The sequence below is a fragment of the Pogonomyrmex barbatus genome, unplaced genomic scaffold (genome assembly GCF_055798465.1).
Source record: "Pogonomyrmex barbatus isolate J1 unplaced genomic scaffold, ASM5579846v1 scaffold2, whole genome shotgun sequence".
NCBI classification, from domain to species: Eukaryota; Metazoa; Arthropoda; class Insecta; order Hymenoptera; family Formicidae; genus Pogonomyrmex; species Pogonomyrmex barbatus.
Window position 1 is genome coordinate 16,997,163 of NW_028297116.1, and position 12,610 is coordinate 17,009,772.

At 45.9% G+C, this 12,610-nt stretch overlaps 1 protein-coding gene across 2 annotated transcripts in view; it reads left to right on the forward strand.

Annotated features, from left to right (window-relative positions):
- LOC105431962 (homeobox protein caupolican) overlaps positions 1-11,076 on the forward strand; it is a 62,880-nt gene extending 51,804 nt beyond the window's left edge. For both annotated transcript variants that reach the window (XM_089076180.1, XM_089076181.1), the window contains 2 exons: positions 4-85; positions 7,618-11,076. In XM_089076180.1, coding sequence (XP_088932306.1) covers positions 4-43 — 40 coding nt within the window. In that variant the 3' untranslated portion in view covers positions 44-85; positions 7,618-11,076. The remainder of the gene's footprint in view (positions 1-3; positions 86-7,617) is intronic.
- Positions 11,077-12,610: the final 1,534 nt, after the last annotated feature.

Genomic DNA, 12,610 nt, shown 5'->3' on the forward strand with positions numbered 1-12,610 from the left:
CAGCTCGCAATCGATGAGTAGTGGCTTCGTATCACCGGTCTAAGTACCAGTACCAACATCTAGAACGATAGTCGTTTTTTCCAAAGTAAGTGACAATATTACGTTAATTTGTTTCTTTCGTTCGTCCTCTCTTTTCGCAATGCTCCGTTTTATAATCGCGATCGACACGCGTATACGACGAAAAATTTCTACTACAGAAAAAAATCGACTTAAAATTCTGCGTCGGTCTGTACGGCCGCGTTAATATTACGGCGATCGATGTTTTGTTTCGGCTGTAAAAGAAAGAAGAAGCCTCGACGTGATAGGCAGCGGGGAAGGGACGGGTGAGAGGGGGCAGAAAAGGTAAGTTGTCCGAAGCAACGGTACATGACCGGCTTATCGGCACGAAAATCGATACAACGATTCTCGCTTGCGCGAACGGCGCGAAAGGCGCGCCGGTCGAACTGGTGTTGCGCCAAACTCGCGCACGGCCGAGACACTACGGGAACAATCGATAAGAAATTAATATCCGGCGTGTCGATTGGTCGTTAAGCCGAGCGACCCGAGTTGAAATAATAATGGTATCGGACACACATTGAGAAGCGTGTGGGTAGTCCACGATGGTAGAGGCAATGACTGAGAAAGAGGCAAGAGGGAGAGGGAGGCAGAGGGAGAGAGAGAGAGAGAGAGAGGGAGAGAGGGAGACAGATAGAGAAATAGGGAGAAAGAGGCTATCGCCACCTCCTTGACAGTGACAAATGGACGGAGATTTCAATCAGTGAATGGAATCACCACTGGCTAACCGCGTCTTTCTCTTACCACACCAGTCGGGCCGTAGGTTTTTATTTACATGTGTACGCGCGTATGTCTGTGTACACCATGCGCGCCCGCATGTATTGGAACACTATACTCGGACACACCTCAACCTGTCGCGTTGGTGACCGAACGGACGACTCCGGTCCAGTCTCGCGTTTGGATCTCACGAGCGAGATCTCCTTACTAGCAGGTTTCACCCTAAGATGAATACCTCAAAACGAATCGAAAGGAGCCAACGTTGGCTGTAATAACGTTATCGTAAATTTTTTTTTTTTTTTTTTTTTTTTTTTTTTCGAAAAATTACGTGTGTCAGGTTAAATAAATGATTCATAGAAATTGTATACAAATCATTGCATTCATCGTTCTAGAAACTTGTGAATAAAAAAACGGCATCGATGTTCCTCGGATGTTCTATCAAATTTCAATTCGAGTCGAGCATTGTATAAGCGATCGTAGAACGGACACATACGATCGCGATTGCGAGCGAGACGATAAGTCGGAAAAGAGATAGAAAAGCGGTTGTCCGCGATAGTCGGCAGGCGATCGTTAAAGCGTCTCGGGGAAAGCCTCGTAGCCTTCGTCTTCTCATTCGCGGCATTCGTGGATAAAAGGAGGGGAAGTCGGAACGGCTGTTCTCTCGTTTTCTTACAAACGATACGCGGGATTCATCTCCAGGGCTTACCCTCGCCTCGTTCTCTTCCTCCATTTCTTCCCGGCGAATCCTCCCGCGGTATCCGTAACGTCGCGGTGCGAGCACGAGTCTTTGAACGTTATCTGATTCGACGGAATCGTAAAGGAGTCGGATCGCGAAAATACATTTCCCGTTTTCCCTCTCCGCGATTCGAAAGCAGTTTCAGTAAAGCGGCCCTCTCTGGAGTCTCTCTCTCTCTGCCACCCGATGGCGATGGGAATCTGCTCGACGGAATCGATATTATTGCGTGGAAAGTGCGCGTCAACTACCACTAACTGTGAACAGCGTATAGTCGAGAAATGTAAAATGTTTTGGATCTTTTTATTTAACTTTAATATAATACGTGTATCTAAGGCCAGATTGTGCCAACGTTATTTTGATCTTAAGCGAGACTTAAATATGTATTTGTCTCATTTTATTTAGAAAGAAAGATAAAGACAGGTACGTGTTAAGTTTCGTTGAAAACCGAAATAATGTTGGTGCAATCTAAATATAATAACATTATTATTATGTGCCAATACATGTAGAACTCATTATGTCTGCGTATAATGAGTAAAAGTAAAGCGAGACGCGGAGTTTTTGGGACGTTCGGTAAAACGAGACGGGAGGCAAGAAAAATTATCTCGGTGTATCATTCGTCGTCTCGTTGCGAAACGAGGCGATGAAGACTCGAGAGAATCGCCAGCCAGGGCGACGCTGCCACGTATCGGCTGTGGAGAACGTCCGTCGTCGTTGTCTTTGTAGGATGCCACGACGTGGATGTGAGAAAGGTGAACGGTGGACGGCGAACGGGGATGGATAAAGGAGAGAGAGAGAGAGAGAGGGTCGTCTTTTCGGAGGGAACCGGGTGTTAGCCGGTGCTTTCTTATCTCGCGGCGATCTGATCCTAATTTATAGCCGCGTTCCAAATAAACTAGTTTTCGCTGTCGTCACCTCGCCCCCCTCCCCTTTCCCCGCCACCGTGTGTATATATATATATATATATATATGCCGAACGCGCCGGTGCGTTCGCAGTTCGGACGCGCTTATAATGCTACCCTATCCTCTCTTTCGGTCCTCCTGGAGTCCGGCATCCGCTCCAGTCCGGACCATCCTCGATCCCTGCCTCCTCCCTCTTCGCCTTTCCTGTCGCGTATAAGCAGACAGGTATATGAGAAAGGTAGAGAAAGAGAGAAAGAGAGAGAACTGTGTGTTGCCAGTCGCTCGGATCGCGCGAGGCACAGCGCCTTTTGTAGCACCTACACCACCAGGCAGAACCGATCTCTTCTCTTTCATTCTCTTCCCGATCGTACCCGAGAAGAGGCGATCGGAGAATGAAGTAGAAATTACGGGGGGGGGGAGAGAGAGAGAGAGAGAGAGAGAGAGAGAGAGAGAGAGAGAGAGAGACGACCTTCTTGCAGAAATAAGGCGATGCCTATGCCCTATAATTGCCAATTAGCGCGGGGATGTTTAATCGCCATTAGGGCGATGGTAACCGGCCGGATCGAGGATCGGCCTGGGCCTTTCCTCCTTGGGTGGACCCGCTTCTAACTATCGTCGTCTTTTAGCCTAGCGATATTTACACGATCTCACGGCATCTGCATAAAATTCGCGACCACCGTGCACCCGTGGGTCCGCCTCGCAGGCGCGAGAGGATAGGCGATTTTTTTTAACGACTTCGAGATTCCGAACGGGGGGGGGGGAGGAGATTCAGGTGTCTCCTTAATAAATCCTCGAACATGTCGTCGCGGTTTCCCGCGCGTTCCCCTTGTCTCGCTCTCTTCCTCTTTCTCTCTATCTCTCTTCTCCTCTCGAAGGTAGGCCTACCGTTGCCGGTGTCTCTTTGAGAAACACGCGCGTTTCTGGAATTCCCGTACGGCCTTCGGTCGTTTCATCAGGCGAGACACGCTCTCGTCGTGGTATACCACGTCCTTCTTTGTCCTCGACCTCCATTTTGCAAAACGCGACACTCCTTTCGGGCGTTTATCGCGCGTACAGTCTTCTCTAGCAGGATCTTCGTGAGATCTTCGAGATCGAGACGAGGAGACGGTAGCGAGAACGCGGATTTACGTTTCCAGATACGCGCCGGACGGCTCCGTTGCTACCTGGATAATCGGGGAGAGATCGCCGGTCGCGGCGAGCACCTCCACATTTTGACCCTGACGTGGCGAGGCGTCGCTATCATTTTACGTGATTTCGTGACTCGACCGAGGGCTGGGTCGGTCGACGCGGATGCAAATGTTATTGATTGAGAATAAAAACGCGGGGCCGCCTCCTCCTACGTGACTCCTCTTCACCCCTCTGAATATAAATCGTTAATTCTAAAACCGGACAGATATATATATATATAGAGAGAGAGAGAGAGAGAGAGAGAGAGAGATCCTATCTCGGCTTATTAAAAAAAATGACGCTCAACATTACCACTCGCTCCGATACGATGATCGTACTTGTTTGCGCGTAAGAGATCCGCGAACGAGACGGCTCGTTATCCTTACGCCCTTACGCATTACCGCGTAAACACTCCGTTCTCCGTGTAGGTGCACCAACGGGATTATTAATAAAGTTATAAAATAAACAGACTCTCCCGCTTATCTCGGATACGTTATAATTAAATCATTATAGAGGCGCATACACGCCGTTGAATTTCCAAGGGAATAATTCGTGTCGATATATACGCGAGCGCGGTATATTAACTCTTTACCATAAAAATGCGTAACGTAAGGCGAGCTATCAGTGTGAGTTATTATTAAAATTCCCTGTAACCGGTGCTTTCATTGAATTAATGATTGTTTGATGTTTATAATTTCATACGCCGGGCTGTCTTCTGCATTATGCAAGCTACCGGCGACCGGCCACACGAGACCAGCGCAATAATTACACGATGGCGCATTGCTATTAGCCGGGACATTCGCTGTCCCCCGCGATATATCCGGTAGCGGAGAATTCGAGCAATGAAATTCGCGTTATCGCGCGTTCGCCCGTGTGACGTTCAATTTCGCTCGCGTCGTTCCCTCCTCGGGGCCTCGTTCCGGGCGCGTAATATCGCGGGTGTCGATCGACACGAGATTTCCGCGCTATCTTCCCCGCGACGACGGTTAAATTACGACGTCACGTTGAACGATCCTTCCGAGAGATCCTTCTCCGTAGTCGGCGATCCTAAGCCGCGATTGTAAGTAAATTATTATATCATCGCCGGAATGCGAGTTTGCACGCGAAAGGAAATTTTCGCTGCCGTGAGATCCTTATCTGTTGTATCAATAATCGTTCAAACGCAAATTTATCGCGGAGATCACGTAAAGATATTATTTGATGAAACAACACAATGACAGCTGGCTCGCATTTTTATAGATCACAGAGGGACAGCTGGAAATGTATATATTTAGTATTCCTATTATCCTAATATTTGAGTACTCGACGGTGCTGTGAAACATTATTTCACAACTTTTGGCCAATCGGAGATAATGAGGAATGGATAAACAGGTTCTCTATAGAACGTCAGTCATCAACGTGAAATCACCGGGTATAAGCGGCTTTGCGTTTAATAAAAAAAAGAAAAAGATAGTTCGATTGCGGCACTGATTTATTTCAAATTAATGACATATGAATGGAATTTTACTATCTTTCTTACGCCTGAGATTCGACTCGCGCGAGAAAAGACGGTCGTCTTAATTCGTCAATTCGACACACCGAGGCAAAATAATCTCTTCGATGCGGTTCGCTCATCGATCGCGGACACTAAATTTCGTATATGCAATCACAATTTCTCTCTCCTTCCGCTTTATCAAATTAAAATCGGCAAGGTCACGCCTGACATCGATAACGATAAACTTCCCGAGACGCGTTTCTTTTATCGCCCACGCGGATCGCCCCGAGCGTTTCGTAACACAATAAAAACGGAAACGGAGACGCGCGGGGCGCGCATAAATGATAATCGCGAAATGTTTATTACCCAACGGAGAGCGGCGGGCGGCGATGTCTCATCGCTGGTAACCGGCATGCATGTAATATCCAATGTCATTGCGGAAACTTTCGAAACTCGACTTGCCGCATAATCGCGCGACATTTGTCATCCGGACCGACGCGCGTGTCATTCCGCTCGCGGCCCGGCGCGGCGAACGGAGCAGACGAGGCGGACGAGCGATGCGGCGCGACAGGAGCGGGTGACGAGAAACGAAAATGGGGAAAGGGGGGTCACGACAGACGGCTCGTATATAGCCGTTTTGAAATATTCGCCATGGTGGTTTTCGCCGGGGCGTCAGTCCCGAAACGTCTGCCGAAATGGATATTGGCGTCCCGTTTATAATCCCGCACGTCCCACGGAATCTCCCCGGCGGCGCTTCACCGCGCGTGTCGTCGTGTCCGCATAATTGTTGAGCGAAACACGATTAATTCGTACGTGTCGCGGTATCGCATCGCCGTGAGCACCGATCAACGTCGCTCGAAAACGTGACCCTCTTTCGCAGCCGAATCGATTACGGGAGTTGTATGATATTTTCACTTCTGCCTTCGTTGAAACTTGTTTTAATTTAAAAATTTACAGATTGGATAAAAGAGAAATGTACATTTGTACGTACAGTTTGTGTTGCCTTCAATATTTGTATCCATAAATCCTAATTTGTAGTTTTCGAAAAATAGGAACTCATCCCCATTGTTACGGGGAAAACCTTTGAAATATTCAAGGAAAGTGGAAATGTAAATGCCATTTTTTCGAGAAATCTTTCAAGGTCGTGTACTAAAAAGGACGATTAGTTTCAATAAAGTTTCCATTGTTGTACAGTTCGTATGTATTGATCGTTTGTGAAATCGTGACTAATATTTATGTATCTCGTACAGTTCTTACATAGCAACACAACAATGTACAATAAAAGCCGCATCGGTCATACCGATTGTATTGGCATGTATGTATATTGGACTTGTCTACCAGGATAGAGATATAATAATCAAATATCGATATCGCTCGTACAATATAAACGTTGATCCATCAGTGCGTCTATGTATAAAGCTCCATTAACGCCCGATTACGATCCCTATGAATAAGTCCCGATCACGCTATTTTTATCAGTTTGAAAAATAAAAATTGCCGGTCTGCGACTTTTAGCGTGATCCCGCATAAATCGTCATGATTAAGTAAAAGTTTCATGCTCAGAAATTACATTCTAATCTCGAGAGTTAGGAATTTACGGAGTACTGTTGCTTTTAAAGAGCTCGTTACATAAAACACATACACACACACACACACACACACACACACACACACACACACACACACACACACACACACACACACACACCACACCACACCACACCAGTCGCGTGTCGTCTCAAATACGTCACGCGAAAATAGTCAACAATTGCGGGCAAGCAGTTACAGGTATAAACATTATCCCTTTAATTGCCGAACGATGGTGAGCGGGCATGCTTTGCATAACGATCGCATTTTATCTCTCGCGATACGTGTGCTTTATCGTTTATTAACACTGACAATCGTTGTCAGTATCGTTGTATCGGTATCGCGGGACGAACGATTATCCGTTAGAGTCGCCGGAGCGCGATACATAATGAGCAGGTTTTCGAGGGGCGAGCAAAACGGCGGAATCTATATCTCCCGCGTGCCGATGGAGCCGTCCCCCGCCCCCTCCCCCCCCCCCGACATGAGATACGATAATCGGGTATCGATAGGCGCAAACGAGCCCGTGACGCAACGTTTTCGATTCCACCGGCACGGAGTGTAAGCGCTCTAGTAATAGTCCGTTTACAAAGGCAATCGACATTTTCACGGGTACCGCGGCTATTTAAACCGGTTGCTCGCTCGTCGAACGGGTTTCAATCGTGACGGCGAGTCACGATTGTCGCGCGGCTTTATCAACGACTGTACAGGACTCGATGAAACCCTTCTTCCCAGAAGAGTGCCGCGAAGTTGCGCGCTTGATAATTCATAATGCTGCCTGCTGCTTCTCGCGCAATTGCGACGTGTGACGTTTTGACATCGTTCAGAAATATACCGGTTCGAAGGTGGCATTTTTTCTAGAGATAAAGCTAACTTATTCTTTACGCTAGCGGTATATATTGGGTAATCCCTCTTTCCGCTTTCGAGGAAAAGAAAAGAACACACGGTGGCACCGATCTAAGAACATTTTCATTCTCTGTTGCAGAATAAAGCGGCACTGTTGGGGAAGAGGTCCTGCGAGGAAGTCCTGCGGCCGGACTGTAAATACGCGCTTCTGAGTGGTCTCGGGATTTATTAGTGTTATCTCGACCTCGCGTCAGAGGCGGAGAGAAAGGAAAGAAGTGCGAAGCGTAAGAAACGAGTAGAGGCAGTCAAGCAGGCAGGAAGGGAAGAAGAAGGAAGGAAGGAAGGAAGGGCAGAAGGGAGGAAGATGGTCGACTCTTCGAGATACATAAATCGTTCCCCGACCTCTGGAAGGCGCGACTTGGAAAAGACGTATGAGGAAGTGGAAGAGCGACTGTGCGCGAAGCGAGAGAGAAGGATGAGAAGGATGAGAAGGAGGAGGAGGAGGAGGAGGAGGAGGAGGAGGAGAAGGCAGCTTAGAGGAGATTTAGGAATTAGGAGAATTACGTCAAAGTGCCTGCTTACGCACGGCTACGTACGGCGAAGCGACACCGGGGACCGGGTAAGAAGAAAGTATGGGGGCCGAGCGCGCGCGGAATTTATGTCCGACGTGTTCTCCTTGGCGCGTTGCAAGAGCGGGCTGCCATATTTTCAATCGGTACCACCGACCGCTGACGAAAAGAAGATGGGATTAAGGAGCTCACACGGGGCGAGACGTGTTGCGTCACTCCCGTTACCGAATACGCTCGAATGAGAGAAGGTTTTTAAGTTACCGAGGTTGAGTGGCCGAACACGAAATTTTCCGCGATCGTCTTCGGCGTCCGAACGTACCGCCGGTGTATATCGTCCTCACACGTACACTCATACACGCATCCCACACACGTAATCGTGAGTTCTTCTGTTCTTTTTTTTTTGTTTTTTTTTTTTTTGTTTAGTCGACGTTTCATTTTATCGATCGTTCTCGGTGACGTCTCGGGATTTCCGGAGTGGCACTGCGTGAAGGGTCGTCGGTTTTGTACATAAGAAGGACGAGTAGACGCCAATCGCTTCGGGAATGCCCGCGTTGACGGTTTCGTACCGAAGATTTTGTGTGTATGTACGTGTATGTACATACGTAATAATTTCCGTGGAAGGGCGAACCCTCGTTTGAACATGGTGAACATTCCGCGAATTGGCGGACGGACGACGCGCCTCTCCCGAGATCGCGAAGATACCAATTGCGAATCACACACGGGCAACGTGCAAAGGTAGCACTACTTCTTCGTTACAAAGTAACGGGGCTTTTCTTAACGGTCGTCGCTCGAAATCAGTCGTTTAACTCTGCGGAGCAAAGGAGAGGAGTTTTGACGGGACGGAGCGAATATAATATCTCGACCAAGTCGCGCGCGGCACCACGTGAGAAAGAGAGAGAGAGAGAGAAAAAAAGAAAGAGATACTTGATCTACCTGTTGTGTAGGTTTAAAGCGAAAATAGGGGAAAGACAGATCGCGTAGTGCATTACAAAGCTACTATATTGTTAAACTTACCACTAACTCCTTTAATTATCCGAATGAAATATTAACGTATAACCCGAATACCCGCATATAGAGATGAAATGATAAATAGTACACCTACGCATTACACATGAACACACACACGGTGACACGCAAGTAACTCTAGGCCGTAGATCTTAAGGCTGTACCTACTACATCACGAAATTTTATCGGGGTGACGCGTCTTAAGGATCCTGCAGAGAAAAAGTGTGAAAGATCCTCGCCGCAGAGTATACATTGCTAGATTACATATATAAGTATAAAATAAATATATGTGAATGCAGTTGGCGCAAAACACGCTTGCGCGCCTAACAACAACGCTAACAGCGAGTCGGGAAATTGAATAATAATCGTTAAGGATCAAATTCGTCCCTTTTCGCGTGACAACCGTGCACTCACGTATCTCAAATCAACATCCGGAACATCCGGAGACGCAAATTCGTACAGCGTCATTCTTCCTAATGTTACATTTAATTGTTGCTTGATGACGTATTTTGTTGTGTTTCCTGCAATTATCAATTTTTTTTCTTACGAACAATTTTAAGTTTGTTGATAGTCAGCGTGTAAGTTAACGTTTCGCTTTTAAACGGATGCGTAGCATAAAAATGTGGAAATACGGTGTGCACGGTACTCGAAAAAAATTGTTGATATTTTTTTATATTATATGTATATCGCGCGGGTCGTCCCTCTTTTCGTGAAGTCGGTCATATTGATGACGAGAATCGAGGCGCACGATGTGTAGGTATCCTGCGCAAATCGCGTACGATTTTCGGGCTATGTTTTAAAGGAAAAGAAAAAAAAACGAAAAAAAGAGGGAAGTCGACTATTATTTTGTACTTTGGCGTAAAAATGTAAACGAGAGGTGCGCGCGAGTCATCGTTAGCATTTTGGAGGAGAATGTGTCGAATGGTACTTGTACATTGTTTTGTAAAGAATACATTTATTTATATCTGTGATAACGAGGAAGTTCAACAGGGGAAGAAAAAAAAAAGAGAGGAAACGATAACACAACGCGTTCGCGGTATCGGTATACTCTGACGAAGACGGTCGGTGCTCGTGCATTCGTTGACACGTATATCATAGTATAATTATATAGATATGATAATGTTTTTTTTTTTTTTTTTTTTTTTTTTGTAAATAATCGGAGAAGTATAGAGGAAGAGAAAGAAAGAGAGGACGGAAAACGAGTGGATAGAGAGTGTACCGCTTTGCGGGCGGTTTTAATTAATGAAAGCTAGAAAAAGAGAGGGGTAAATAAAAATTATATAAATATATAAATATAACGCACGTTTTGTGTACATTGTCGCACCCTCGTGAGAGAGTCTATTTGTTGTGAATAGTACACGTAATAATACAGATATATGCTACGACTACTAGGTTTTATTCGCTTGTTCGTACGAATTCGACTGTAAAATAATTAAACTGTACATAATCCTGAATGTGAATATAAACAGAATATATAAATATATATATATATATATATACATATGTATGTATACATATATGTATATATATTATTGCTATTATGATTAGTTATTATTATTTACATCGACATATTATTGTTACTATTATTTTAATATTAACATTATTCTGCTCTATAATATTATGAATTCATATTATATTGTAAAATAATAATAATAATAATAATATGTCGATACTCATAATAATAATTAATGATAATAGTAAAATACATATATATATATATATATATACGTATACATCTATATATGTATTACTGCAATTATTATTAATTATTATTATTAACATCGACATATTATTACTATTATTATTTTATTATTAATATTATTGTCTATTCTACCATTATGAATTCATATTATATTAAAAGGAAGACTATATTACGTTGTACATGCACGCTTCATATTTTCTTTCTCCGTCTACCTCAATACCGCATTATGAAACATTATTCAGCGTTACTTTCCTCCGGTATCGGCGTTATTTGCAACGGCGACGAGGATTTATGAATAAAAGACCACTTTAACGTCGTAGCACGTTCATTGTCGTTCAAAGAAACCCAAGTTTCACCATCCTTGACTCGATAATCGTCCTCACTCAAGATTCTGCAGATCGACGGATATCCCACGTTATGGCGATCGATATTTGGGCCGCCGTGGCCCGGCCGTATCGATCGAAGGCTGCACGCACACCTGTTTGCAAATCCCCTTTCCCTCCCCCTCTCATCCTCCCCCACGGCCTTATTTTCGGCGCGTTCCGCAGATTTTAAAAAAGTCACGGACGAGTTGTAAGTCGCAGCACGCGCGCGCGCCGCAACACAGGAACCACATTGTGCCCATTCTAACGTACCACAATGGACGTCTCCGTTTTGAATATTCGAACAATGGTACTTTCGCGGTGGGTGGAGTTTCAATGAAAATACATGGCTCGCGCGGAGGATGAGAGAGGGAGAGAAAGAAGGAACGAGAGAAGGACAATGGAATCGCGCGCTTCATCCCCCTCGCCCTTCGCGGAGCGGAGAAAATAAACTCTCTATTCGGTAGAGTTTGCGAGCTTGCGGCCGGTTAAAGTTTTGGAAATACGGCGCGGACGATAAATATTGGGATAAGTTGCGATATAGGGTATGCCCCATTATGAAACCCGTCTGTTCTCCGTTCTCCTCCGGCGAACATTTTTAACGACAGACTCGCCGTGTCGGCGCATCGCGCCGGTACACAACTCGCTCGTATTCCGATTATCGAATATCTAATATCAAATCATCAGAAATACCAATCGGAAATAAGAAACGTTCGGAAACCTCCCGTTATTAATAAAAAAACTCGCTATTAATGAGAATCTCTCAGAACGAGAGACCACCCTGACGGCTCGCCAAGGGGGACGGACGCTCACCTGATCCGCGTTCTTCCGGTCTGTTGGCAACAAACACGCACTCGCGGCACGCACGACCGTCGAAGATTAAAACTCGAGCAACGAGAACGAAGCGAAATTCCACCGGCACGAGATTGCTCTCCGTTGCTTTCCCTTCGTGGATCTACCATACATACTTACGAGTGTGAAAAGTGTTTAATACGCTCGTACTTAGGAAAATTGATGCCGCAGCTTTTGGATCGCGGCCCAAGGGGCACTCGAGCGTGAGAGAATGACCAGTTTACGTTGCCGGAGCGCACAGATATTATGGTAAGTTAATTTCCATGCATGGATAATCACGCCGGCCTATTATTCATCACGTTTGCGTGTCGTCTCTCGCGAAGCACACATAGCAGAGTGCGCCGATCGCACCTCGCTCGCCGTGCGCGCGTGACTATATATTGCCGTGTGTTAAAATCCTAACAACCATAAATTGTGCAACAAAAATTCGCAGGCGGCCGCTAGCAGTCAGCTAAGACAAAGGATTAGGACCTGCAATTCCGCAGCAGGATATAACGCTATAAAGTCATAACGTGTCGTGACTTTTTTATTCGCGCGCACACCGTCTCCTTCTCTCTTCCCGTCCCTCCATCACTTCTCCCGTCCCTTCCCCTCATCCGCCTCCTCCTCCTCCTCCTCCTCCTCCTCCTCCTCCTCCTCCTC